The sequence below is a fragment of the Nymphaea colorata genome, chromosome 1 (genome assembly GCF_008831285.2).
Source record: "Nymphaea colorata isolate Beijing-Zhang1983 chromosome 1, ASM883128v2, whole genome shotgun sequence".
Classification (NCBI taxonomy): Eukaryota; Viridiplantae; Streptophyta; class Magnoliopsida; order Nymphaeales; family Nymphaeaceae; genus Nymphaea; species Nymphaea colorata.
Genome location: NC_045138.2, coordinates 26,169,200 through 26,196,478, shown reverse-complemented (window position 1 = coordinate 26,196,478; position 27,279 = coordinate 26,169,200). Strand labels below are relative to the sequence as shown.

At 39.9% G+C, this 27,279-nt stretch overlaps 3 protein-coding genes and 1 long non-coding RNA gene across 5 annotated transcripts; 3 read left to right on the top strand and 1 right to left on the bottom strand.

Moving 5' to 3' along the window:
- The first annotated feature begins 60 nt into the window (after positions 1–60).
- On the top strand, positions 61–1,833 carry LOC126409689 (uncharacterized). Its single transcript, XR_007572262.1, has 2 exons — positions 61–638; positions 1,251–1,833. It is a non-coding gene; the product is annotated as an uncharacterized LOC126409689 (long non-coding RNA).
- Positions 1,834–9,208: 7,375 nt separating this feature from the next.
- LOC116263627 (VQ motif-containing protein 22-like) lies at positions 9,209–10,784 on the top strand. Its single transcript, XM_031643360.2, has one exon. The coding sequence runs from the start codon at positions 9,703–9,705 to the stop codon at positions 10,393–10,395; it is 693 nt and encodes a 230-aa protein (XP_031499220.1). The 5' UTR covers positions 9,209–9,702; the 3' UTR covers positions 10,396–10,784.
- Positions 10,785–12,394: 1,610 nt separating this feature from the next.
- On the top strand, positions 12,395–16,404 carry LOC116248465 (urease accessory protein D). Of its 2 annotated transcripts, none has more exons than XM_031621266.2 (8): positions 12,395–12,760; positions 12,868–12,933; positions 13,022–13,096; positions 13,677–13,721; positions 14,295–14,528; positions 15,047–15,129; positions 15,772–15,935; positions 16,019–16,404. In XM_031621266.2, the coding sequence occupies exons 1-8, from the start codon at positions 12,614–12,616 to the stop codon at positions 16,231–16,233; spliced, it is 1,029 nt and encodes a 342-aa protein (XP_031477126.1). In that variant the 5' UTR covers positions 12,395–12,613; the 3' UTR covers positions 16,234–16,404. The 2 variants fall into 2 exon arrangements, with proteins under 2 accessions (XP_031477126.1, XP_031477134.1); XM_031621274.2 differs by having other exon boundaries at positions 12,401–12,760; positions 15,772–15,943; positions 16,019–16,401.
- A 1,161-nt stretch (positions 16,405–17,565) lies between these two features.
- LOC116262333 (UDP-N-acetylglucosamine diphosphorylase 1-like) lies at positions 17,566–26,499 on the bottom strand. Its single transcript, XM_031641601.2, has 16 exons — positions 25,955–26,499; positions 25,611–25,665; positions 25,273–25,424; positions 24,594–24,633; positions 23,742–23,834; positions 23,560–23,672; positions 23,406–23,480; positions 22,428–22,467; positions 22,240–22,322; positions 22,089–22,166; positions 21,344–21,487; positions 20,770–20,837; positions 18,624–18,738; positions 18,348–18,504; positions 18,069–18,238; positions 17,566–17,914 (listed from the first exon to the last, which is right to left on the bottom strand). Exons 1-15 carry the CDS (start codon positions 26,264–26,266, stop codon positions 18,141–18,143), a joined length of 1,623 nt encoding a protein of 540 aa, XP_031497461.1. The 5' UTR covers positions 26,267–26,499; the 3' UTR covers positions 17,566–17,914; positions 18,069–18,140.
- Between the last annotated feature and the right edge of the window lie 780 nt (positions 26,500–27,279).

Genomic DNA, 27,279 nt, shown 5'->3' with positions numbered 1-27,279 from the left:
TTGGGAACAAGGAGAATGAAGGGGATTTTCGGCTCTCACCCAGGCCATGTGATTAATCCTCAAGCTCACCTGGAAAAAGGCACCATGTGATTTCGAATATGTGGGGAAGATGATGCATGGTCCGGTCAAGGCCGTTGGGGGGAGAGGTGGTCTGGTCCTGTCACGGCCTCAGTAGTACACCACGTTATGTCTTCTGTATGAAGAAATCACACGGTTTAATGATTTTTTAATGGAAAACTAATATGCAGCCATGTTCGCGATTCTTGCATACTTTGTTCGCGTCTGGTTGTTTCTGCTCTTAATGTGCTAAGATGCCTTGGCTTGAGAGATGGTTCAGGATAATAAATTTCCATGGATTCTTCAGCGGATCCTGCAGTTGGCAAGCCCTCTAGTAACCTCCAAGCCAAGTGCCGCAGAGCATGCACGAAATATAGATGCCATTGTCATCTACCATGCAGTGTACATCCTAGATTTCTGGTATCAGAGCTGTACATGATCGCCTTCACATTCTTCCAGTTACCATGAACTTATGTCGGCCAGAAAACTGTAAAATTCTTCTGCTCACCTCATGTTTTGAAGCCCTAGCCAGCAGCTGAAATCTTCACGTCAGCCACACGGCACATGGAATCCTCAACCAGGTAGGTTCTTATAATGTATATTTCATTTGCAATCTAATTTGATCATTTTCTTCGAGCACCAAAGTACTTTTTGACTACCTAAAGAAAGATCTTTCAAATTTTTTTGACACATCTGCCATGATCTGTCATCGTTTTAAAACTCCAATTCCCAGTGAAACCAACCTCTCTGGAAGCTGCAAGTAGCAGCCACCGTTTCAGCAGGTCCTAAGGGAGGTTTCTCTATTTAATGTCGAAAAAGGAATGCTCCACCACCTAAGAGTCAGAAACTGTGCCGAGGTAACAGCTTCATCTTCAAACCTATATGTAAGACAAATGAGTAGGACAGTTGAGACAAGAATCAAGCGTTTTATACAAGTTCACACCAAATTAATTGCAAGCGGTCATGTTCACGCACATACATGCAGGGAATCACAATATTGAGATGAAAACTACCATTAAAAAATCATTAAACCTTGTCCGAGCAAGAAATCTAAACCAGAAGGCGTGCTGGTGATAGTAATTTAATTTTGTTGCCATTTAGAAGACCAAGATATTCCATGACAGATAGAATCTAGCAAGTAAACTGAGTATCGACTAACTTTTCTCTCTGCTGCTGGTGAGCTGATCCCACAGTATTTAGCGGATATGTTCGCTGGTGGCATGCAAGTATACGTCCTCGATCCATTCCAAAAGCATTAATGACGGTTCAGAAGCACGATGCGTGACAAAGGGAGGCCATTAACTAAATATCTGTAGCTTTTGCGTGATGCCAAGTATCACGGGGCACTCTGATTTCACGTGGCCGATACTTTCGTGGTTGTTCCGCAACTTGGTCGAAATGGGGTTATGCAATCTTAGTGTCTGATCAGTTGGTAAACGTCTGAGAATTAAGCAAACAATTTCCAAACTCTAAAAAACTAGCAATTCTTTTACCAATTCCTTTTGGTGAACTATCATGGAAACTACTCATTTCACGTGTATCGTCTTTCTCGATTTCTTGCCTGTTTTTTTTTCTGTCTGATCATGAAGTGTGAACCTGGGGTGTTTAGATTGTACATTTCAAAAGCCTGGTGACATGTGACACCACTAAAAGAGTTGGGGAGAGAAAGAGGGAGAGATACAGAGAGAGAGATGTCTGAAATGGATCTAGAAAGAAGATAACAATGGATGGTTTCCGTTTTCCTATGGTAATCGAATTCTCTTTCTTTCGCTCTCATCTGCTGATGTCCATATTCCATAACTTGTTTATTACCAAAACCATATTTTTGCATCAAAATATTTTAAGCAATTCAAGCATAGTCCAGAATAAACCCAAGTGCGAAATGTAAGCAATTGCGTGGGTTGCACTCCTTTGAATGTCTTTTTCAGGCAACCAGGGAAGAAAGCAATCGAATTTCTCTGCAAGCGACGAATTTGCAGGCCTAAGACTACATGCTTATCATCTCATCTTTCTCCATGTAAAACCCTGGATACCTCTGCACATCAGAAAAAGTCCTTTCACTACTTGGGTCTAAAGGCAAGTGGTGCCACGGGACTCAAAATTTTTTGAACTTTTCTTGTTCAATCAGTTAAGAAATAGGAAGCCTGCCAAGAGTCAATCCACATGCGTTGAAGAAGTGGGAAATCTTGATGTGCGTCCAAAACCGGCCGTGCTAGTGACGACCACATTATGAGGGCGTTTGGTGGTGGTGCCTGCTACTGATGACCATAGACTTGCAGAATCTTAAGCCACTTGGAGGCACTAGAGAAAGTGTTTAGAAAAATGCTCGGCTTAAAAAGTGACGAAGAAATGTAAACGGTTCGGATTAGGGTGGGTTCAGTTTTCTAGATCAATCTGGATGAGATTAGCATTATGGTTGACAACTATACTTTTCAGATATCAAACTCAAATTTGGATTCTGACTCCATAAATGAGACCGCCACATATAGCAGGGCGTCATCAGAAGCAGAACAAAATATGTTGTAAAACTGCGGACTGGGTTGGAATCTGATTGGCAATTGGTTCCAAATATTTTTTTTATCAGATACACTTGTTGTTTTCACATTCAGATGACTAATCGAATACGTCAGATCCATTTGCATCCCCCATATCGAAGACACATAGGCTTTGCCAGTCTTAAATTTTGAAAGGTGTGGGTATTAAAGTGCACCAACCGTAACTTACGTACATGCATATCTACATATGAGACTCTAAGTTTGAATGTTTGAATATTGAATAAACTCTGATACCACTACAATGATCCAGTTTGATAAATCTCAATCTTCCCTAGAAGTTTTTTCTGTAACTCTAAAAAGACTAGGATCCAAGATGGTGAGGTATTTATTGTACACGTCTTCTCTTCAATTTTTAGAGATGCCTCCTTTGAGGAGCATTGATTTGAGTTGAGGATTACCCATGTTGAAGTTAATGTGACTGGGTCACTCTGTTTCTCTTTCTTTGTTGGGTAGGCTTCCCATTTGGAGAAGCTACAAGTGGGTGGCGTCTCACGGCCAGCTTGCCGCTAATCAAGGCGGCTGGTTGAGATCTCTCCCTCCCCAAGTGACGATGCATGGCCGTCGTCATCGTCCTGAATTGGCGTGAGCAGCACGTATCCAAACTACCTCCTCCTGTTTTGACATGACCTCATCCTCATCACCATCCTTAGATCCTTTCATCCTCTGCTGCCACAATGATGGGAAGTCCCCTGTTCTTCCCTTCGTCGTCCCATTCCCTTCCGTCCTATTCCCATCGTCTGCCTAGAAGGCGGAACGCCGGTCCTTATCAACACCACCTTCCTCCTTCTCTCATGGACAAGAAAGGGCGATCGATGCTTCTAAATCACGACTTGGCTTTTGGCCGCCCGCTTCTTGCGGTAGCTGGATGTCAGCCGTGACGCCAGGGCCAGGGGGACGAGCGGGATTGGTTGTCGCCCTTCTCCTTCTCCTTCCCTCCTTTTTTTACCACAATTGTCTGCACCTGCTCTTCCCCTTTAGACTTGACAAGTTTCTGCGGGCTCTCCACAGCCACGCTCAGTCAAGCTCTAAGAGATTGGCAGTGGAGGAGAGGATCTACACACGACTTGACTCCATTAGTTGGTCGCCTTAAGAGAGACGACTTTTTCCCATGAAAGTTCTACCTGAAAAGAATAAGAAGCATACTTTTAATCCTTCTTCAAGATGCTTTTCTGTATAAGTTACTTATCTGACAAAATTTGATCGTGTAACTCATGTACCCATGCGTAAGATGAAGATGCTTCTTCTTGTACTCAAATGCAACCCCAATTTTATGAAGGTAATTGTCCTGTCTCTGTCAGGTCATTCATTAGTGGGAAGCTCTGAACAACCCAACCATGGCTGCGGCCGGCGAGTGCAGACTTGTTAAAGGGCCATTACAGGGGCTCATTTGGCTTGAAAATGAAAGATGGGGGCTTTGCACTAGATTAAGAAATTAATAAGGTTCCTTAGAACTAATAAAAATGTGGCAGTGGGTTAGTCAGCCCCACAGGATGGGGTCAACAAAAGAGTGCTGGACTTAAGACTATTGCTATTAATACCTTGCTCCAATTAATGTCTGTATTCCAGTCAATAGGCATCATTTGATTGCCAGCGACAGTCTTTTAGCTATCTTGTGTTGGTATCAGGAACACTAACATGTACTTTTCTAAAGATTTTTTTTCAAAAGCATGCAATAGAGATGCTGACATTTGCCTCATTAAAAAATCGGCCAATCTCTTTCTGAATCGACCCATACAGCCAACACAACCCCATATTTATCTGATGATAATAATTTATAATTATAATAAAAATGTTGCTATTATTATTATTATTATTTAAAAGTATAATTTTAAGCTAACTTTTTGAAGATTATGCCTGGGCATGTCAAAATTTACTGTCTGGTGTTGCATTTTTAGTTCAAAAGCTGAGCTACAAATTTGTGGCCTAATACTTGTAAGTTTGGATGTTTAAGAGCTCGTTCTTAGAGTAAACTTTTAAAGTCATTTTTTAAATAGTTGCTTCGATGAGCATAGCGTAGTTGGTCAGATTAGTGGAAGACGTGACCATTAGTTTGATTTTCATCGGTGCTATTCCCTTACTTCAAAGGGTGAATCCACGATGCTTAGTTGATAGGTGTCATGCTTTCTACCTACATCCTAAAGCAGTTCTAAACAAAGAAAAAAAAAAGGACTTCGGCCCTCTTAGATTCAATGTATCTCTTTTCATTTCTCTCATACTTTAGTTCTTGATTGATTGACTTATACAAGGAACGAACACCTTTAATATTTGAACTAGCAAGTGAGTGTCTACCACCCCAGTGCGCACGAAGCCTTGAGGGCCCGATTGGATTGACCGACTTTGCTCGACTAGATGCCCGTCCTCTTACGTCGAGGAGAAGCAAGAACAGGGAAGTATACAATTTCCGTGCTTCCAAAATGAGACACAATCAAGTTGCTTGTTCGGACACGTCAAGAAAGTTCCGACCGATATGCTTTTGAAATTGAGCGTCTAGAAAGCAAATTAGAAATTAAATTTTCAATGCGCATGTGGTTGAGATTGTGCTAACTACAACATTTTCTTAGATTTAACATATATTTTCAGTTTGCCGGAAAATGTTTGAATAAAAAACAGTGATCTTAAGCAAGATGTGTAATCAATTTTAATTTTGACATGAAAATCCTGGGGGAGTTAAGTTTCCAATCCAGATAGTGTTGAACCTATGCATCATTGTTTGAATATTTTATGTTCAATCATATGATTAGGCTTGAGGAAAAGGGTAGAAAATTATTGTTAAGGGACTGTTGCTAAAATATTGTTAATTTTTTCAACTCTTACAAAATTAAAATTGAGGCCATATTTTAATTGCATGATTATGGAGGTTCGCATCCTTTCATACCATTGAATTCATAGATAATTCCAATGTTTTAAAGCATTTTAATTTATCAACAGTTAATGTTGCATTTGGCTACCACTTTTAAGTATTTATCCATTCATCAACAATATTTAGCAGTTGAATGTATGTACGACTTTTTTATAATATATGATTCAAGAATACCACATTTTTATTTCAGAAAATATGTATGACATATCCATATCTAACATTTGACTGTTTAATTTAGAAACAACATTCAATAATGGCATCATATTTTTCCAACCCCAAATACACTTTTTTTTTCCAATGATGTATTTATAAACATGTGTTCCAATAGATCATATGTATGACACTTATTTTTCAATGTCTACCAATTTCTTACTCAATAGAACATGGTGCACATGTGTTAGTGTACTCCATTAAAATTGAAACATATGATTTTTGGTGGAATAGAAAATGAGGCCAGCTATTTTATGCGGCAAAATCCTCAAACCAGATTCAACTCATTTGCGACCTTAATGGTGTAATCGTTGACCTCGGATCTCAGATCTATGAATTTAAGGTCGGGCATCAGCTCCCCCTCCCAAAATTGAAAATCCGACATGAAATTCATGGTTTTTTACATGCTACTGAGATCGATCTTATAATGCACACCTTTAATTTCCATCTAAGATCTAAGATCGGAAGCTATCAAACACTACCAAAGTTAGCTGGTTCCAATTATTCCAAAATAAAACAGGCCCATTCACAGGCATAGTGCTTTTTCAGATTAATTCCAAACCTTATTACCAGATGACAAACTACTAGGCATCATCATGGTGATGAAGTTCAAGGTATGGCACTTTAGGCCCCATTGCATGGACCAAATGATCAACACCTGAATTAGTCTGTTTGAACTAAAACAGCTGAGGTTAATATACTTGATCATTTGAACTTCCTGACCAGGGGCAGAGCTAAGATTTTTTTTGTCACAGAGGCCAAACTATAGTTTCAAAATTTTAACAAACTATAGTTTCAAAATTTTAACAGGAGCCGAAATAGAAATTTTCAAAATTTTTATATATATTAAACTAAAACTGTTTAAATTTACAGATAAATTTTTAAAGTTTTTAAAAATTGAGGGGGGCCAAGGCCCCTGCCGGCCCTGCCTTCCCTCCGACCTTGTTCTTGACAGACACTAGAATTTAGATTGAATCATGTGAAGGGCTGCCGATTTAGTAATTCAGCTGAACTGATCATGAATCACACAAAAAAATATGACTATATTTATTTCTCTATATTTTATAAAACATTAAAAAACTTTCAAAATATTTAAAAAAATAGCAAAAAAATGAGTAGTGTATGATGTATGACTACCGTGCATGGGCCAGTTAACGACACTAATTAAGCCTGTGGCTGAGAGTGATGTAGTGATCAGAGTTCCTCACTCTTAACAGTTTCCCGAGTACAAACTAGGGAAAACTAGAAGCGACTAAACGAGTAAAAGACGGAAATGAACATAAAAGGAGAAATGAAATTGTGGCTAAACTTGATTCATCAATAACTTAACTACTCTCAAATGAATCACACTTGCCTCTAAACAGGGATTTCTAAAAAATTCCTTGATCTTGCATCCCAAACTTAAAAATAACAGGGTCTGAACTCTAACTAATGAAAGAAAACCCATGAAGGATCCAACAAAACTGAAATAAAGTGGATCTGATCTAGGATCTGCTATGAATGAAGTGCTCCTCTCGGATGAGGGGCCCTAATTTAAACGTCTTGAGATTCTTCTAAGGAGGGCCAGCAAATTGTGGAAAGCATCAACACATAAAATCAAGAAATCTTGTAGGCTAGTGTCGGCAAATACCCACATCAGCCCACATGTGGCTTCGCTACTGCACATTCGGATTTGTGGTCAATATACAAATCAATTGCTCTATAAACAGACATGTTGAATATAAAACATGCATCACATTTGAGCAATACTAAGTCAGACAGTAGCTTCCTATAACGTTTGTATGCCTGTTTGATATGCTTATCTCTTTCTATGTGGCCTTGTTTTCTTGTGCTTATTAGCGGGCAAAAAGGGTTCTGTTAGGTTGGATTCAGTAAATGCCAGAAGAGAGGTTGAATGACTCTCTACGCTTTACTTCAAGAAAAAGATAGCTGGTCCTTGCTATCTGCCAGGTAGGGCTTTAAGAACCCTTTTTCGGGTGAGCAAGATGAAATTCCAGTGCCTGAGTGATGGCCGAAGCTTCATTCCTTCTCCCAACAATGGAGGTCGTCACCCAGTGAAGGTGACCGCAGAAAGTCAATAATAAGGATACTGATAATAATAACAAGGACAAAATTCTAATTAGCATTATTGTTGCCTTTAGTCCAACAACTGATCAAAATTGGTGCAGCTGTTGCATGTGAGTTTGCTCATTTTGATGTTTCAACCTGTCCTTTCACATAAACCTGACCGAGTCAAAAAAGAAAACAAATCGATCTTTGTTTATGATTTGCGGTCTAAACTCAACTGTTAGAAGGGAGTTCAAATTGAAATGAGAAAACCAACCAAGTCGTGAGGGCTTACTCAACAGGTATCTAGAACCTCTGCATTTCTCTCTATTTAGGGGTTCATATGTCTTACATTCAGTCATTCATTCTTTCTTGCTTGTGCTCTAGAGCCCGTAAAATTTGACATGAAATCTTGGTATTAGGTTGGTGGTTCTAATAGTTTTAAAACTCGATAGATTTTAACTTGGTCGTGGCATTAGCTGCTTACCTTTTGTCATCATATCCGCCTCCTGTTCATGTATTTGTATTCGTATTCAAATACAAACAAAGAAAAGTCTAATACTACATCTAGATCCAGTTTTTAAATGTACAATTTGAATATGCTTCAGATGCAAACTTTAAGTATGCATTCGAATCTGACTTTTAAATACACAAGAGAATCTGAGCCCCATTATAAAAAGTTGGGCATCAACTTTTATTACATATAAATATTGAATATAGGATATTTATTTAAAACTGAATTCGAGTGTGACCATATATTCATCTAAAACTGAAGCTGAATGCGAATTAGATCATTTATTTAAAACTGAATTCGAGTGTGACCATATATTCATCTAAAACTGAAGCTGAATGCGAATTAGATCAGGTGTTCATTTCTTAAATCCGAATCTGAATTCTAGGTCGGATGCTAAATTGTTAAGCATGTCAAACTTTGTTTAAAAGTAGTTTAGTTAGGCATTTGATCTGAGTGTAACATCCATTAACATCCTTAATTATTGAAACTTTTTATAAACTTACTTTTCAGTTGTTGGGATTAAGAGTGGGCATTGAGTCTCCCCCAGACATAATATATATATATATATATATATATATATATATATAGAGAGAGAGAGAGAGAGAGAGAGAGAGAGAGAGAGAGAGAGAGAGAGAGAGAGAGAGCTCGATCAGGATGAACTGAAGGCTTGACGCACGGCCTAGGCCGAGCCGCTCAGATGCCCCGCCCTAGTTGGAACAACAAAGCATGCAACAAAGCCCCGGGCCAACCATATCAGGCCGGCCGGCCACCTAACCGGCGGAGCTGGCTGTTCCCGTCCCATCAAGACTAGACCCGTGAATGAGACCAGTCGGTTCACCTACGCCTTTGACGGTTCGACTCCTTGACCAACCTGCTGGCTCCGCGACCCAAGACCTCTCTCCTTCAGCTCGAAGGAAGGTGCCTCCGCAAAAGGGGAAGGAGGCGCACCCGGCTTCCACGCAGCGGCGGCAGCGACCAAGAAAGGCCGTCACGGTCAGCCCCTCTCTCCCACGGCGGGGCCAAGAAGAAGGTGACGCCTCGCCAACGTCAGTGGGATGTCGTCGGCCGGACTCGTAGTTTCGCAGAAGCCCCTGCGGCTGCCTAACTCCCCTCGCGTTTCGTCCACAGACACGTACCACCATGGAGATGGCCGAAAGGACAGGGAGAGGAAGACTTTTTTATCTTCAGTGAACGGTCAAGGGCCCCTCCTCCCCCGCCTGCTCCTTTCTCTTCCATGACTTTTTACCATTCGAGCTTCTCTTTTGGAGGTATGTGTGGACGCCACTAAGGGATACAGCCAGTCCCCACCATAAATATTCATCCTTCGGCAGTCGCAGAGAACCTTCTCCTTTGAAAGTTGTTGCTGTGGAAGAGCAGGAGAGGAGACGCCAGCAGGAAGAGAAAGCAGAGGAGGAGAATTACTCTGTCCGGCCCCTCCGCACCCTCAGACGGTTTCGCTTATGGAGAGGAAGAGCGAGTGGATGGAGTTCTACCACCGGAATCTCGGGCTTGGTCGAGCGCCGGGCGCGCCAGTGCAGCCACCACTGAGCGCTCGCGTTTCAGATGCAATGGCAGTCACCACCACAATGACAATGCCGGATCTCGCCTCCCCACAAAGAAGTGCGGTCCCAGCCGGTTCCTCCGTCGCCTCGGCGAACAGCGGCGCCGCCTTGAACGCCAACTCTCACCTTGGTGCAGAAGGACGGGTGGCGAAAGCCCCAAGGAAGCGGACGAGGGTGTCGAAGCGAGCCCCCACCACCCTCCTCAACACCGACACCCACAATTTCCGGGCCATGGTGCAGCAATTCACCGGCGGACCTTCCGCCCACCTGTTCACGGGGTACCAGACCGGCGGCTCCAATCTCAACTTCGGCTATGGTCCTCACCACCACCAGATGAACAACCCCTTGGCCGCAGCCCCTGTGCCACTCGCGCAGCCAAGCCTGCAACAACACCAGGAAGAGCTGGTGTTCTTCTCCAGCGGCGACAGTGGGAACGTGGCTGCTGCGGCCGTCGCCAGCGGCAGCAACAATGGCGGCAACCAAGTCTTCTTGCAGGGGTTTACCAACTCCAGACCTAACCCGGACGGCTTCTTGTTTGATGGTGTTTCTTCAAACATGCAGCCAAGAGGCACCAGCTTCCAACGATGGTAGGCTGGATGGTTTCACACTGTCGCTTTGAAAAACTCAAACCAAAAAAAGGAAGCGCATTTGACGCAAAGGAGGAGCAGTTTGAGAGTAGCATAACCATTACACTGACTGACTGTGTACATATTTTCGAAGAACAAAAAAAAACTCTTTGTAGTTTACCATAGTCGGGGAGATGATGTATGCTTCCCTTTTAGATGCAAGCAGTTTCATTCATTTAGTTGCTATACAATCTCTTTTGCCTTTCATATTACTTTCACATCAGACAATGATCATGGTGTTTAGATTTCTCTTGTTGTTCATAGTTGAAATTGTGGAACTTGGTGTCTGTAGAAATGGCTTATATCGTTGTGTTTGGGATATCAGGAATCAACACAATTTTGCTTCTTTGGTCATGTTGCTCCACTGCTTCGAAGTCTCTGCTGCTTGTTTTCCGTACATGGAGACCTCCTGTTCTCCTTTTTTCCTTTTTGTTTCTAAGATTAACATGTAAAGAATCTGATCGTTGTGTCCTCTTTTGTTTAACGAGTAGTCTATTAATTTTTTAAAGGTGATTGAATGGAGAATATTGGTGACTTATAGACCCACAAACACTGGATTTCTTCACCTAAACACGCTCCCTTGGAAGAAGAAAATTAATGGAGATCAACGGGCACGGTGTTGGAAAAATCAAAGTTTGGGGGAATTGATAAGAACTGATGACGCACCTGATAGCGACAGGCATTTTCTTTGACAAATTTAATAAACTATATATTCTGTATTCATTTTGCCTTTCTATGCTTCCTTGACATAGATAGGCATGTGTGATGTTTTCCCTTTTCATTTTTTTTTTCCTCGAGCAAGTTGAAGTTAGGCAGATTACCAGAACACGTCTACTCATGTCTAGCTTGAAACACTTGACCTCTTCCAATGTGAATGGTCTTAATTTACTTCGACCTGCCAATTGATCATAACTTGATAAGGATCAAAGCTTCATTGCTAAACACGATTATATATATATATATATATACAAGTGACATGAATGCCGAACTTCACCAAATGAACGGTTGTAACCAGCCATATGTTTTCCTTATGATCATGTAGTGATAGAGAAGTTTGAGCTCAGCTTGGCTTAGCTATCAAAACAGACCTAAATGGCTCGAATACATTAAGCTCATTTTATCTAGCTCATTCGCAGCCCCTAGCTAAGAGGCAAAAAGGCTAGTAAAACATAGGCTTAGTATTTTTCCTAACATTGTTATCATGGGTGGAGCATAGTTGATCCTTTGATAGACACCCTTATCAGCAGGGGGTGAACCATAATTGGGCATGGTTTATCACACCCAAATTCTACTGAACCTATGATTCAAGTAAGAAACGGAAATTTTCGACGTAAAAAGTTTGAATTATGTGTTTATCAAACACCAAGTGAATTCAATTTGCACAATATTTTCATGGCGCCAATTTTCTAGTGATGGCACTCATCGGAGTTCAACGGAGGTATTCATGATTAACAACTCATGGAGAACATTTGCACTCGAGTTCAATGGAGATGATCCATTGGCATTCATATCTTGTTATTGACTCAGTCCCAGTACTTGATCTGGTCACTGTGTCTTCCTTGTCCCCTTGCCTCACGGTCGTTAATTCGTTTTGGATGTATAGAATTGCATATAACATTGGGAGGTCAGTAACTATCTAGGTGGGTCATTAATTAGGTTTATAAACTAAGGTTTTGTTGTATCTAACTTGATAACCCAGATTTGAAGCGAATCTGACCAATTACATTCAATAACGTGAATTAATCAAGATCCGAATTGTGTAGTTCAACATTTGATGGGGAGTTGAAAATTTATTAAAGGCTGTTTGATTACTGCAGTTTTTTAAATTCATGTCTTAATCAAGATGCGATCCTACCAATATAATTGCTTGTAATAGTAAAGTGGGCAGGTTTTACAATGAAGAATCAAACTTGAAATTTATGCATTTGAGATACAAGTATTGCAGACATCTTATGCATCTTCAAACGAAAAAGCATAGCTAAAAATCGAACATGTGAAGATTGGAATTTATTAAGATCCCAATACCCAAGATCTCAGTCCAGAAGCCGAGTCAGTTCGACAGGCTACGGTTTCGGATTCGACGAACGTTGACCCGAGTACGGGAGTTCCAGAAGAAGGCCGCAGCCGCGTGATGACGGCGGGAAGCATCAGGGCCTGTGGGGAGGAAGAAGGAAGAGAGAGCCATGGAGGAGGAGGTGGTGATGGCGGCGTCCTCTGGTGACGCGGCAAGAGGGAAAAATGGAGTGATGGTGGTGGAGAAGGTAGGGGGAAGGTCGACGCCCACCCGATGCTTCTCTCGATACCCTCTTAAACTCATTATACCTTCCAAGGTCTCTCTTTCTCTCTCTTTTGCACCTTCTGAATCTCATTATACCCTCCAATGTCTATTTCTTTCTCCCCCTCTCTGATTCAAACATGGATTGTGCTTTTGGGTCAGGCTGGTGTTGCAGATTCTGATGCTGTGTGGGTTTACACCGTCTCCTTTGGTGGAGGCATCGTCTCCGTATGCCCTTCTCTCTCTCTCTCTCTCTCTCTCTCTCTCTCTCTCTCTCTTTCCCATTTTTCCTCATCTTGGAGTAATGGTGTTACAGGGAGACCGTATCAGTTTTGATGTAAGAATAGGAAATGATTGCACTGCTGCCATCAAGACCCAGTCCTCCACCAAGGTCAGTGGCTTCTGGCTTTTCTACTCTTCTTTCGTCTTCTTGTTATCCATCTCGTTTGTCAGCTCTGTCTTTCTGGGTGTCTCTGCCTAATTTACTGTGATGGCTCGCCTTCCTCTCCCCATCGGATACACGATACACAAGAGGAATGTGGAAACTGTTAGACATTGTATTAGGCACTGTCTGAACATAAAATGATAAAAAGCAGCAGGAGAACGAGAAGCAATCTCGCGGACCTCTTTCTCTGGCAGGAGCATGTATGCAAGGAAGATTTTTGAGATCTTTTCAGAAATATAGATTTTATCTGGAAAAGTATTAGCAAATATAAAAATGTCAAATTAAAGAACTCTACTATGCTTCTTCACTTCGTCACATTAGCGGGGGACTAGAGCATGATAAGCGAATTTCTTTCCATGTCGCAATTTTTGCTACATACGACAAATGAATCAATAATATTTTCCAAAAGAATTAACAATTTCTTTGTATAAATAATGATCATGATCTATTGAAGTGATTAAATATGTTTGCTTATGCTGCTTCGTATTTACTGAAGTATGTAATGTTCACGTTTGGAATTTTGCAGGTATACAAAGCTATCGGGGCGAAGTGCTCTGAGCAAATACTGGAGGTAGTAGCTCTCTGTTAGACTACCATATTCATCTGGGCTATTAAAATGCAGAGCATAAGGATCATGAACACGTTATGCGATCGATGTGCTTACTTGGCATGTCATTTGATTATGCTTTTATATCTCTAATTTCTATCCCAATTGAAGACGTGTTCTTGAATACCATGTTGTTGTTCAAATACATCTATACCTAGATTGTTCTCCTAGTTGTAATCACAGGCTTGAAGTAAAGTACATCTCGATACTCCTTTCCCAACAATTTGTAATCAGCACTTCGATATCCTGAAAGCCGTCTGGAAGGCCATTGGCCATGTGGCAATCCTAATCTGCATCTTTGACGGATACTTGAAATTTGATGGTGCTGGCCTTTCTCCATTGATTTGGAAAGGCTTCTTAGTTGCAGAATGTTCTTTCTGTGCTTGCTGAGCATTGTGAAACCTTGTGATAAATTATGCGATTCCGCTGTACATGCATGTGTTTCTCCGGTTAGTCGCAATTTAGTGAGTGATTGTGAAAGCATGATTTTTTATGACTTTCATGCTGATTATGGCTGTTGTATATGCCTTTCAGTAGGCCCAAGTTGGAAGCAATGCTCTTCTAGCTGTCCTTCCAGATCCAGTTACGTGTTTTGCTGGTGCAAGATATTCCCAGAAGCAAATATTCAGAATTGTCTCCAATTCCAATTTAATTATCGTAGACTGGCTCACCAGTGGCAGACATGAGCGTGGGGAGAAGTGGGATTTCAGTCTCTACAAGAGCACAAACAACATCTTTTTGGAAGGAGATCACCCTCTCTTTCTCGATTCTGTAATGTCCTTTTGCTTTCAAGTACTTTTACTTTTTTATGATTGTCAGGTCCTGTTTCCTGTATTACCAGTTTCTTTTTCCTTCAGTTGTCATTATGTTTCTCCGTCACTTTGGAGATATCGAACTTGAAGTTCCTCGCCATTTCTTGATTTTTTGAAGAATCATTTTTGTTTCTGCATTCTTCCTAGCTTTTCGCATCAAATAATTCAGCTTTGAAGTTGAACCACCACAGAAATACCTTGGCTAAGTGCATAAACCACAAGATACATTAGTTTTTCTCTCTGTTGCCCTTAGCAAGTAGAGCAGCTCTAGAGTCCATCTTTTTCCATTACCAGCATGACTGGTTTAGGTTGAAGCCACGATATATGTTCAGATATTTTACATGCTCTCATTATTGATTGAGATCAAGGGACATAGCTATACTTTTACCTGCTGCTTCTTTTTTTATCTAGCTTTCTATAATTTACAGAAACTAAGAAACGATATATAATGTGGCATCAAATACTTATCTGTGGCAGGTGGTACTAGAAGACAGTATGGATTCTACTGTTGCTGATCGCATGCACAACTACCAAGTAACTGCAATGCTCATCCTTGTTGGGTAAGTTCGTTTATGATTTCTGCGCTGCTGCTCTAACGTAAATATTTTCATACTGGCTTTGGCTTTTGACCAGTGTATTGGAAACAATTTTTTTTACATTGGTGTTGGATTTTGAGAAATATTTCTAATATTGCTAAATATATTTTAAAAATGACGGCTGTACTGTATTTTGCTTGCTTAGTACTTTGTATAATAGAAATTTTTCAGGAATTACTGGGAAAACAAAACCCTTCTTTCTTCTTTTTCTCATTATGGTTTCGGCTTTGATCAGTCTGGTCAGAAATATTTCCAATATTTCCTCAACATATTTGGAAAGTGACGACTATATATTAGATGTTGGTTTGGTCAGAACTTACAATGACAGAAAATTTTCAGGAATTCTTGGGAAAATATCATGAAACCATTTTTTCTTCTATTTCTCGTTGTAGACGAGGTACCTATTGAACTGTCGCTGCCTGTTTTTGGGACTCAATTTGCATTTTCCATAGACTCTTCCAACAATTGCTGGATCCAATCATCTTTATTATTGCAGCAAAAAGTATATTCTGAAACGTCCAATTTTTCAAGCCTCCCAATTGAGTTTACATAATGACTAACTGAATCTTTTCAACAAAGTAAAAGGGATATTGGTTTTATGGGCAGACCAAAGTTGAAGCAAATACGAAATCAGATAGCAAATGATGTGAAAGAGACGATGTCACGACTATTGCAACTTCCATTTGCTGCAAGGAGTTGCTATAACAAGAGGCAGAAATCACAGCACACAATTGAAAAACCAGACTTCATTGCTTCCTGCAGTGGCATCGGTAATAAGGTAGTCGATCTCATTGTTTTGTTTAGTACATTCTTGCCATTTATACGTAACTGTCGTACTTCGCTCGACTTGCAGGACATTGGTTTGGTTGTGCGAATCATGGCAATGACGACAGAGTCAGTTTACAAGTTTCTTCACCAACATTTAGCATGTTTGGCATCCCTTCTTGGAGCAGTTCCATACAGCTGAAGCCTTGCTCCTGTTCATCTGGCTTCAATTTCATGCCATTAAAATGTATGTGTTCTTGTTTGAGAAATAACTGCACCATCGGGATTAAACCGAAGTGCTGATTCTGCTGCAGAACTGGAGATCAAGTCCTTGTTTGCTGTTCGTTTTTTATACGGCTCCGTCGAATAATGCCAAATTACTCCCTGACTGGCTGCCCATTTAGGCTCTCTGTGAGATATGGTTAACCAATTTCATCATACAACAGCCTGGTCCTCTTCCACTCTCTTCATTTTCGCATCTCCAAAGTAGTGATTGAAAAGAATGTTGTTAAGATTGTTCTTTGAATATAATTATTCTTTGAAAAGATTATCTTTCTTTGAGTTTCTTGAAAAAGTATAGGAACCAGAAGATATTTTTTAGGAGTTCAAAAACTTTTTCCAAATTTCATACGAATCAAGTGAACAGTGATTAACAAGGTTTTTTTAAGTGATAAAGAGTTATTTGTAGATATTTGATGATAACAAGCGATAATTGGAAAGAAAAATACCGTACCAATGAATCGTCTCGATTGCAATAAAATTACCCCAGCTATCGGCAAAGTCTAGAATTCCTAAGCACAGCAAAATCTTCATTTCTGGGCCATTTTTATCGCTATCTCAGAAAATTGCCCCAACTTTAATTTCTTTGCAACGGTTTAAAGTTTGGTCGATACCTACCAGGCAAAGACTTCAAGCACAGTCTTCTGAATCATCTTGCTTTTCTATATTGTTTTTCCAAGTTGAATACTATTTCCCTAATTCTATTAAGAAGATATTGTGGTCGTCCCAGCAATCTGTCTAATATTTTATCTTAACAACCATAAATACAATCCCTTGTTTTAGATTGATATGCGACAATCATAGAGACAAACCCTTATTTCAACTTAACATGCGACAATCATAAAGATAAGCTCTTATTTGACAACTATCAGCAGTAGGAAGCCCTTCCTGAGACGAAAAAGGGGCAGGCCAATAAGAAGCGAGGTCAATCTTTATCTAATGACTAGATTACGTTTTTCTATTTTAAACTAAATATTTAATAAATAATAAAAACCCGCCTATCGTCCCCGCAACTGCCAAGCACTGGATCTAGGATTCTGCCAAGGAAAAAAAAATAAGAGTTACTTCCTCGCTCTGAGTTTCAATTTCGTAATCCATCTTCAACTTGGTGTGGACAATCCCTGAATGTTATCATTAAAATGCACCCTCAGTCTCTACTACATTATTCATACAGGAATTGGAAATCATTTTAATGCCTTGGTTTGATATGGGGATGGATTCAACTCAACGAGGTAATTCAGAGGAAGATATTGGACTTACTCTCACTTTCTTTGAACCACCACATGCGAAACTATAATTTCCCTTGATTCACGTACCATATTATATTACTTCTCTCAACTGTAGAACGTGCAGCTATGACGGTAAAAACTTTTTGGCATCACTAGCTTTGTAATTAATAAGGGTCGCCAAAGAATTTACAGATTCTCTGGCAAAACAAAGGACAAGCGAGAAATAGCACACCTCACAGAACCCTCAAAAATTAAGCAGAAAAAGAAAAGGATCCCAAAAAATGGGGAAAGAAGCACAAGCGGATGCAGTAGGCAGAGAACCATCAATGCCGATATGGCAGCAATAGAAACTCTAACATCATACTACCACTAAATTTACAGGCCTCAGTTTGAAGTACTGGATGCGACAGACTTAGGCAGGCATTCTAGAAATCAGCTCTTTCGCCCGTTTAGTTTCCGACCTCACATGAATTTCGCTGTGTAGAGAAGCGTAAAGAGAGAAAAAAATAAGCTAAGGATAGTGACTCAAGAGGAAAACTAAAAGTACAGATTGAAACTAAGCATGTCCCAGTTCCCACCCACTTCAACAAGCAACAGGCAGGGAAACCTTATCAATATTACGTGGTATACCTGAATAGGCATGCGCTGTGCCAGAATAGACACATCCCGAAGCTAACATGTACAAGAAAACTGCACTTCCAATTAGAGTGTGATCTCGCATGGCGCATGAAATGTTTTTCCCCGACAGAAAGGCTCTAAATTTTCTCCAGCATAAGATAATAGAGGAGACACTTCGACCCCTGGAGAGAACAGATATTCAACACAAAGGCATAAAAATATATTTAGCATTTCTGAAGGTGCAATTCAACAAATATTCACATATATTGGCTGGTGAGCATGAGCACCTACCAGTCGCATATAGCGGAACTGTGTGTGTAAGAAATCCACCTGCAGCAACAACCCAGCGGGTGTGAAGACGAAGTACAAGTAGTCGAGCACTATCTGGGGTGTCAAAATTTGAACCATTGGCATTTTTCACCGGTGCAAATTCTTCCTCACGTAGTGCCTGCATATCAATGGAGTCTGAGCTAGAACGCCTGGACATGTTTCCACATAATCTTCCAATTCCACAGGTTGACTAGAAAGTAAACATCAATAATTTTGGGGCACAACTAAATAACAAACCTCAAAGAGTGCAGTTGATGGAGCGTATACAAATGCATCAAATACAAATTGTTCTAACTTCAACCCATTGGTATACCCATGTATTGAAGGAATTTTCTTCTCAGCAAGGTGGTAGCTGCAATTGCAGTTGCCATTGAAAGTTTAAGCATAAAGTAAAGACAAGGTACAAGGTTACTCACAACTGCCAAGCATAAATGTTAATAACTTGAATGGGTTTTGAGCACAGACAGAAGTTATTCGTCAGATAAATTGAATCACATACAGATGGTCAAAATTGTAGCAGATGGCACTAATATTAATGGGAAATACTTCGAAGGGAAACATCTTTCACAGTTCCAGTAAGCAAACATTGTAGTTCATTTATTACAGAATGAAGCTGACAATGCATACAGGATATTGGAAAAACAGATAGTTCTTCTATTGTTTCATAATTAGTTATATATCCATTTTGCAATTGCTTAGGGAAGAAAAAATTCCTCAAGAGTTGGAGACACAAAGAGGGGGAGCTCTTATCTACCAAACGTCAACCTTGCTTACAAAGGTAAACATCCCAAAGGCCTTTTTTTATCCAAAGCTGCTCCTATCATTAGCTGTCTGTCAAGTTTTTTGGTCTAGGGCTTCTATTTACAGATAAATAAATAAAGGGTTCTACACAGATTCAAGCTATAACCTAACCCAAACAACGTCCAACCCAAGTCATGATTATTGATTAGTATCTTGATAGTTCAAACCCAGTAAAAATAATACATCCAATCTTGATGCTAATGCTCTAGGTTCGACATGGTTGTGTTTCCAGAAACATGTTCTAATGGCTCCACATAATTTTGTCCGAATTTTCAGGTTATCTTAATAAGAGGTAGTTAGAATGTAATTCTCGAGATGCTTTCCTTTATATTCCTACTTGGCTGTCCCACCAAGTTTTTAATTTTCATGTAAATCCAGGGGCTTGCCATCAAGCAAAATACAGGGTATTCAATCAATGCTTCAAACATCCACGTGTCTCTCCTTATCAAGCAAACAGCCATCTTTCATATCAGCCTGCAGACTTCATCTGTTTTCCTCATCTAGGTGGCAAGGCCACAAGGCATGGACTGGAGCATTTCCTCTCAGATTGGGTTCCACTTTGGTGATGCTAAATTATTTAACCTCCGATTATTGAATGACCAAGACAAACATTGGAATGACTCAACAGCACAATCACCAGTCAACCACATTCTCTTGAGGTAGATCCGAATGTGTCACTCAACACCATTGATCATCGAGTCATTGACATTACTAGCAAATGTTACCTTGGTATCCACAGACAACAACCAAAGTTGATCCCATGCTAAGCTGGACATATAACAACCCGACCCACTCCTGGGCTCGGGCCCCTGGTCTGGCGAATCCCAACCCGCCCCCTAGCCGTTTTGACTCCAGCCTTAAAAAAGATAGGAACCAAGACAACCATTTATGGTAATGACCCCCTTAATAAACCCTTGAAGATTCCTCAAATCTTCGATATGGGACTAAATTTCTAAGGTGTTACAGTTCAGCCCCCTTAAGGCACACGCGTCCACGCGTGTGGGACCTTAGGTCCGAGTGTTGAAACCGGCTCTGATACCACTATAACAACCCGACCCATTCCTGGGCTCGGACCCCTAGTCTGGCGGACCCGCCCCCTAGCCGTTTCAGCTCCAGCCTTAAAAAAGCTAGGAACCAGGACAACTATTTATGGTAATGACCCCCTTTATAAACCTTTGAAGATCCCTCACAATTTTCGATAGAGGACTAAATTTCTGGGGTGTTACAGGACATGTTTTTTTTACGATTATGAGATAATATTCCTTTTAAGGGATCCAAGGAAATAAGTTTTAAATCATATGCTAATACAGATACACATTGCATTGAACTAAGAACATTTTAAAAGAAACATGTGAAATGTTGTCACACCACCAATTTTTACATAGGTATATGATGAAACTCATGAAAGCAATTCAAGAAGCAGGTGTTACATTAGCAAACAGCTACTCTGAATTTTACCTAACACCATCCAGTTACTTAGTAGAAGAGGAACTCATGCCACTCCGCTTCAGGGTTTTTACTACAAAATATTTATGAAGTGGGAGAACTAAATGAGGCAAGGTAGAGCAGGCAGACAACTCACGTGGCATCCTTTTCAAGGCCATTTGCTACTTGAACCAGGAAATCCAAAGTGAACATATGCAGACATACCTGATAAACACAAAGAAAAAAGATGTGTAAACAAACCCAAGATTGGTTATTCACATTCAGCAAATTAAAGATGCAAAAAAATAATTGAGATTTAAAAGTTCTCCAGAATGGCACGTAAGATGAATAGATTAACAAAGCATCATTCATGATCTAATCCTACAGCCAAGGAATTCCAAGAGGGTAACTATTATCACAGAGAATTTGGAATATTTCATGTCCATACTTCATAGGCACCAGGACTGGACATATGAAAGAAAGACAATCTTGACCAGCACAATTAATTGGTTCTCTCACATGATGAAAAAGCACCATATAAAAAAGAGAAACCATAACTAATAAGCAACCCCCCTTTTTCAATAAGAGCATGACAGATACTTTTGTGAGCCTTTACCAGAGATACCATCATAGATGATCAAACCCAGAAGCCAATCATGGATACAAATGCTCATGCAACAATTCCAGGTTGCAGAATAATTTGAACAACAAAAATCAGCCGAGGAACGTACATTACTCCAACAATACCGTAGCCTGCCTGTGCTTTGATTAATATCACATGCCATCTCTGGATCCATTTCGCTATACTCAATAACAGAAAGAGGGCCACCTTTTCCTCGTTGAACAAACACACCAACCTTCTCTTGTGGGTACGCCTGCTTCTCCAGCAAATTAGATGAATGAGTATTACAAGTTAAGTAAAACTGTGAGGCCACATGTATATGCATGTACAAAACATAGCTATGTTAGCATCTTCATTATTCCTACTTGTCAAGTAAATCAGACATAAGATTGAGCCTGAAAAACAGTACATACATATCCCCATGCATGGATCTACTAAACCCTACTCTATCCTTGCATATAACTGAAGCCACCAGGAAAATGTACAGTAAAAAATTACTCTTCATCTTTCCATGCACCACCATCTTAACCATTTTTATAGCTTCTACTTAGTACAATAGCACATTATTGCTAGAGAATGATAGGAATGATGGCCTTCATCTGCCAATGTTTGGTAGAAAGTTAGAAATTAGAAAGATCCCTTGATTTTGATCTGATTCATGAACGGCTCCCAGCTTTTTGCTTATTTTTGTGCGAAAAGATAGGCAGTATAATTTATTGTTGGACATAATGTTCCATAACATAACATCCTCACGAAACTGTCCAAGGAACATTTTTATATTTAAAGTGACAAATTGGCTGGTCAAAAAAGAAACTGATGCTGCGCTAACAAACCAAATGATACAATTCAGTTACCTTCCGAACAACTTTTGCTGCTGCAGACACACCTTTATCAATGAAATAACCCAAGAATGTAGGATCAGCAACTCGGACCTGCATTAAAAATTCACTATTACTTCAATAGGATCATAAATTAATCAAATTCTTTAATGGAAAGGCCTCTGACCAGTGCATTGTCAACTCCATAACAATCCAAATATCGGATCCCTCGCATTGCCATATCTTCTAACAGCCTTGAACACTTCAATGCTGTTAAGATGCAACCATGCAAACAATTACCTTCTGATGAGACAACATAATCGCTGTGATAAATAAAAGATTAAGTTTAAGCAAAGTTAAGTGAAGTTCACAGACCAGCATAAACTCCTCCATTTCCATCTGGTGCTTTTGCCACCTGGTTTGCAAGATGGATTGTGCATTAAAAATAGGGAAACATCATGAAACAAGACAATGAAAGGTATCAAAAAGAGAAAGATGGCAACCATCAGCAAGATCAATAGGATGCCTTCAGACAACTCTCAGATCTCGTGAGATGGCTAGGATTTCATTCTACTACAAATTAGATAGCTTTTGTCTACACATGACAATCAAAGTGATTTCCAACATAGATTGAAAATTTGAAGCAACAGAAGCTCCAAGTTACTTCATGAAGAATTTATGCAATCACACAGAGTAACTGACATTATGATATGCCATAAACAATAAGATCAAGAATAAACTAAAAATGGCTCTAAAATTAATAATAATAAATAAAGATAGGCCATCTAAAACGTGTGAAAAAAGTACTAAAAAAAGCATTTTTCAAACTCATGGACATCTTTAGTAACCATTCAAACTGTAATCTAGCATAACAAGGTTATTTCATAGGAGAACCCATCTACGGGCCATGTCAAACACAACTCAATCAGACACAATCTGCAAAAGGTAGAGCTTTAAAGTTTAAAGTTTAAACAATCAGAAGCACACCAAAAAAATGTGATTTTAACAAAACAAACGAAGTTTATCACATAAAAACAATGTCATGACTATGTAACTATCTAGATTTGGTTTACAGTTGCTTACTTTTTAAGGGCCAAAGCCCTTCAAGGCTTCAACAGTATGGAGGTCTTCTTTCGCCTGATAGCTATTCACCTATTCTAATTTGAATTAATAATCCTTCCTGATGCCAGATTCAAATCCATTACAAAGAAACTTCCATATTATAAAATTATGTCTGTGACCTTCAAAGGATAATAAACTAATAGTGCAACAACGACAGCAAAAGCATACAGATTATGAACAACAAAACAATGGCTTTATGAACAACAAAACAACAGCAACAAGCTAACAAACCTTGTATGGAGTCTCCATTATAAACTTGCCATCTTTGGTTACACAAGGAATAGTTCCCTGTTGGAAGAAACTAATCTGCATTCAAAAGATTCATAAGTACGTACTGTGGAAGCATTCAGCAAATCCAGATAAATTAGTTAGAATTTACTCATACTTGGTCTGCTTCCAGGCCAAAGTACCTATGGCTCTCAAAAAACTTGCGCGTAGCATCATCAGTAAAGGGGCTAGTCATGATGTACCAGTGGATAGGTAAACAAATGCCAGAGCCTGAAAGGAGAAGCAATTAGACATGGTAAAGGATACTAGATACAATAGCAATGGGGCACAAGCTCGTACCTTCTGCTACAGACTGAGCTGCAAGTTTCTGAACACATAATATTCTCTCTGCCTGAAGTTGAAACAGTGACTTTCCTGAAGGAAGCCCAATATCTGAAATGGTATCAAATAAGGTTCCAAATTATAGAATGCCTAGTCCAGCAGGACACATGTTCAAAAAATTACAAGTTTGTTGACAGACATTATTAATATTATTGAACAACTTCAATATGACTACCTAGACTGGTGCAAGTTCAAAAACAATATGAGACTCAGTCACTCCTAAAGGTTCCACTTAGTCTTCAAGCTCATAGAAAGCAAGTAAAGAACTTTTAGCTAAACAAAGAAAATAATTAGGTATAAGTAAAATTGGTATGGACGGACAAAGAGTGAAAGATAATTTAGTAAATTCAAAACGTAGATAATTAAGTATAAGTAAAATAGGTATGCACAGACAGAGAGTGAAAGATATTTTAGTAAATTCAAAACGTGCAACCACTATTTGATCTACCACAGCTTGCTGATGCATGAAACTTTACATGAAAGTCTCAAATGATACATGTGCAAGACCTGCATGTCATAATCCAAATATTTATACACATGTAGAGTATTTCCTGTTTTTATTTATTATGCAGGTGAAACTGTGTCCAGAGACTTAGTTGCTCACCCAGGGTCATAAAATCCCATGGTCAGTATTCCTGCCCTCAGGCCCTCTAGATGTTCCAGATTCTGTGGAGACATGACGCCTACAGAGCTCAAATCATGACTGTCTGTCTAACAGCCATAGCCAACTTCACTACACTAAACCCCCTTGGGGCTATTTTAACGATATAATATGTAACACTAGTTTGAGAAATGCAAGGAGGGACTTACTGAAGCATCCCTTGGGGTCTGAACTTCCAAGTCTTGTGCCCTATAATTGATTTGAACATACAGTTAGAGAAGCAATAAGTATCATCCAATGCTCCAGTAATGTGAACTTCCATTCAAAATTCAAACTCAAAATTAGGTGCACAAATAACACCTGTATCAATATAGTAAAATATTCACAGTTACATCATAATTCTCAACTTGATCGATATTAAGAATTAGATTCACTATAAAGAAACAATGTGCTCATCACAGCCATCTAGAAAAGTATCTCAAATAGCTCATGGTATTTGAATAGAAGTCGAGATCTTTGAGAAGAACATTTAGACATAATTATGGTATCAGCAACACATCTACTGCAACCAAACAATAGAAAAATGAGTTCAACTATGCTTTTCAAAGACATATGATAAGAAAACACAGATTCTTGACCTAACGTTCTTAAGCTATCCTATTCTCTAAATCAACTAGCCATGCAGGCACATTATAAACACGAGCTGAATGGGGAAGTTACACCTTGCCAGAACTTGGCCAATTAGATAACACAAACATGGTAGATGAATCTGGGGAAGTTACACCTTGCCAGAACTTGGCCAATTAGATAACACAAACATGGTAGATGAATCCAAAAGGTTTTAAAAAATGAAAATGGAAAAATCATACACGAAAAACCCAGGAATACCTGCCCTCCGGACAAAAGCAGAACACCCAATTTCCCCTCGGAGATAGCTTTCAAACCCATCTTCCACCACCTCTCCCTCTCTTCCATAGTCCTCTCCTCCGCCATTGAAACACTTGACTCTGGCACAGGCTCAAGCTTCGGTGAAGGGTTACCTAGAAAAATAACCCGTTTTTATCCAGTCAGCATTTCCTCCAGACACCAGACAAGATCCCCACAATTTGTAGGCAGAAAAACCGAAAGTTGCATATATAAACTCGACAATTCTGAAGATTTCTCAATCAAACTCTCCAAAAATCGCGAAGGAATCTTCAAAACCACGTGTAGGAAGGAGTCCGTGCCTTGAGAGCGGAGAGAGCAACGAATGATCCGATCCAACCTCGGAAGATCCAAGCTCTGAACAAGCATCACCACCGACAAACAAAAGAGAATTAAATCAATGAGAAAACAGAACCACGCAGATCTACTAAAAACCAGTGAAAGCGCCCAACTTCTTTCGCCCCCCAACCCAACAACAATCAAAAGATCTACCAACAAACAAGCATGCATGCAACAAAGAGACAACGACCTCAACGTTCTGAGATACAACAAAAATACGTAAACAACCAAAATTCATGGGATCTGAGAGAACGAACAACAGAAAGAAAAAAAAACAAAAGCGAAAACAAAACAAGAAGGCACGAACCTCAATGTCCTTGACGAGGAGGTCGCGCTCTTCAGGGGATAGGTCATCCCAGAGGGTGAAGACGTCCTCCTGTCCGTAGTCCTTGAGCCTCTCGACCAGAGACTGTGGGGGGCCGGTCGCCAACACCATCTTCGCCCTCTCTCCCTCCGATTCAACAGAAGCAAACCAAGAGGGAGAACGCAGAGCAGAAGAACAGTAGAGGCGGAGAAACAAAAATGAAAGCACAGAAGAAGACGAAGGTGAGACTGAAGCAGAGGAGGGCACGGAAGAAGGCCAGCTCAACCGAAATGATATGCTGGTGGCAACCGACATCCGCCCCTCCCTATTTCTCTCTCCCTCTCCCCCTTCATTCCACAATCTCCGATTTGGCCCTACACTTCCCGCTAATGACCTCCACAAATGTCAGGGGAAACGCGCTCTCCCGCGCTCTCAGCAAAACGTCGCCGTCTTCTTCGTTTTATTCTGCTTTTTCACGTAAAACTTGAAACAGATCGATTCTCTCTCTTTCCATGATTGATCTCCATCTTCTAGCTTTCTTTTTCACTGTTCTTCTTTTTGGTACGTGTGTTTCAGCTTCCACAAGGATAAACATGTAAAGAGAACAGCAAAGAGATAAAAAAATGTTGAGTTATCAGATGGATTTATTGTGCGTAACTCTTTATTTTGGTGTTGGTTGCTTGATTTCGAGGAGGATGACGCAAGGTTTCGAAGAAAAAGGCTGAGATTTCATCATCAGAACTTGCGCTTTGACAAAATGAGGTAGATCTGGGTCCACCATTTGGTGGTTTTTCTCCTTCTTTCCTTTCATTTCTAAGCATCCAGCTTCAGCAGTTGCTTTCAGATGGAAAGATGATGTAGGTGAAGTGAAAGGAAAGAGAAGAATGTTCTGAAAAAAAAAAATGCATTAGCTGATTAGCCAATGAGATTGGAGAAGGCAATGTGAGGTGAAAAGTGAATCACAAGGGGAGAAGTTAATTCTCAGAAAGAGAATCGAAGTTTCTTGTGAGCTATAATTTGTTTCAACTTTCAAGATGTAGATCTAGAAAGGTTCATTTACTCAACCAAATCATTCCCAACCCAACAAACCAGACAGGCCTGACTCATCATTCATTAAGAAGCAAAGTTGTTCACAAGTCATGAATCGTGGGCAGCTATATATATATATATATATACTGACTATCAAAAATTACTCAGAGTTCAGCAACTTTTTATTGTTTTTTTTAATAGTCCATCATAATTGATGGAACAGTTGGATGGAAGGACAGTAGATCTGAATTTCTTAGATCTCAACTTCTTCAAATCTTAATAAGTGAACCTTTATGAAG

Coding starts and splice junctions, on each gene's coding strand:
- LOC116262333 (XM_031641601.2), bottom strand. CDS start 26,266: ATGTCGGTTGCCACCAGCATATCATTTCGGTTGAGCTGGCCTTCTTCC. Junction 23,673..23,741: donor AGCTCAGTCTGTAGCAGAAG/GTACGAGCTTGT, acceptor TTCTCCTTTCAG/GCTCTGGCATTTGTTTACCT. Junction 22,323..22,427: donor AAATGGAGGAGTTTATGCTG/GTCTGTGAACTT, acceptor GCATCTTAACAG/CATTGAAGTGTTCAAGGCTG.
- LOC116263627 (XM_031643360.2), top strand. CDS start 9,703: ATGGAGAGGAAGAGCGAGTGGATGGAGTTCTACCACCGGAATCTCGGG.
- LOC116248465 (XM_031621266.2), top strand. CDS start 12,614: ATGGAGGAGGAGGTGGTGATGGCGGCGTCCTCTGGTGACGCGGCAAGA. Junction 12,761..12,867: donor AACTCATTATACCTTCCAAG/GTCTCTCTTTCT, acceptor CTTTTGGGTCAG/GCTGGTGTTGCAGATTCTGA. Junction 13,097..13,676: donor AGACCCAGTCCTCCACCAAG/GTCAGTGGCTTC, acceptor GGAATTTTGCAG/GTATACAAAGCTATCGGGGC.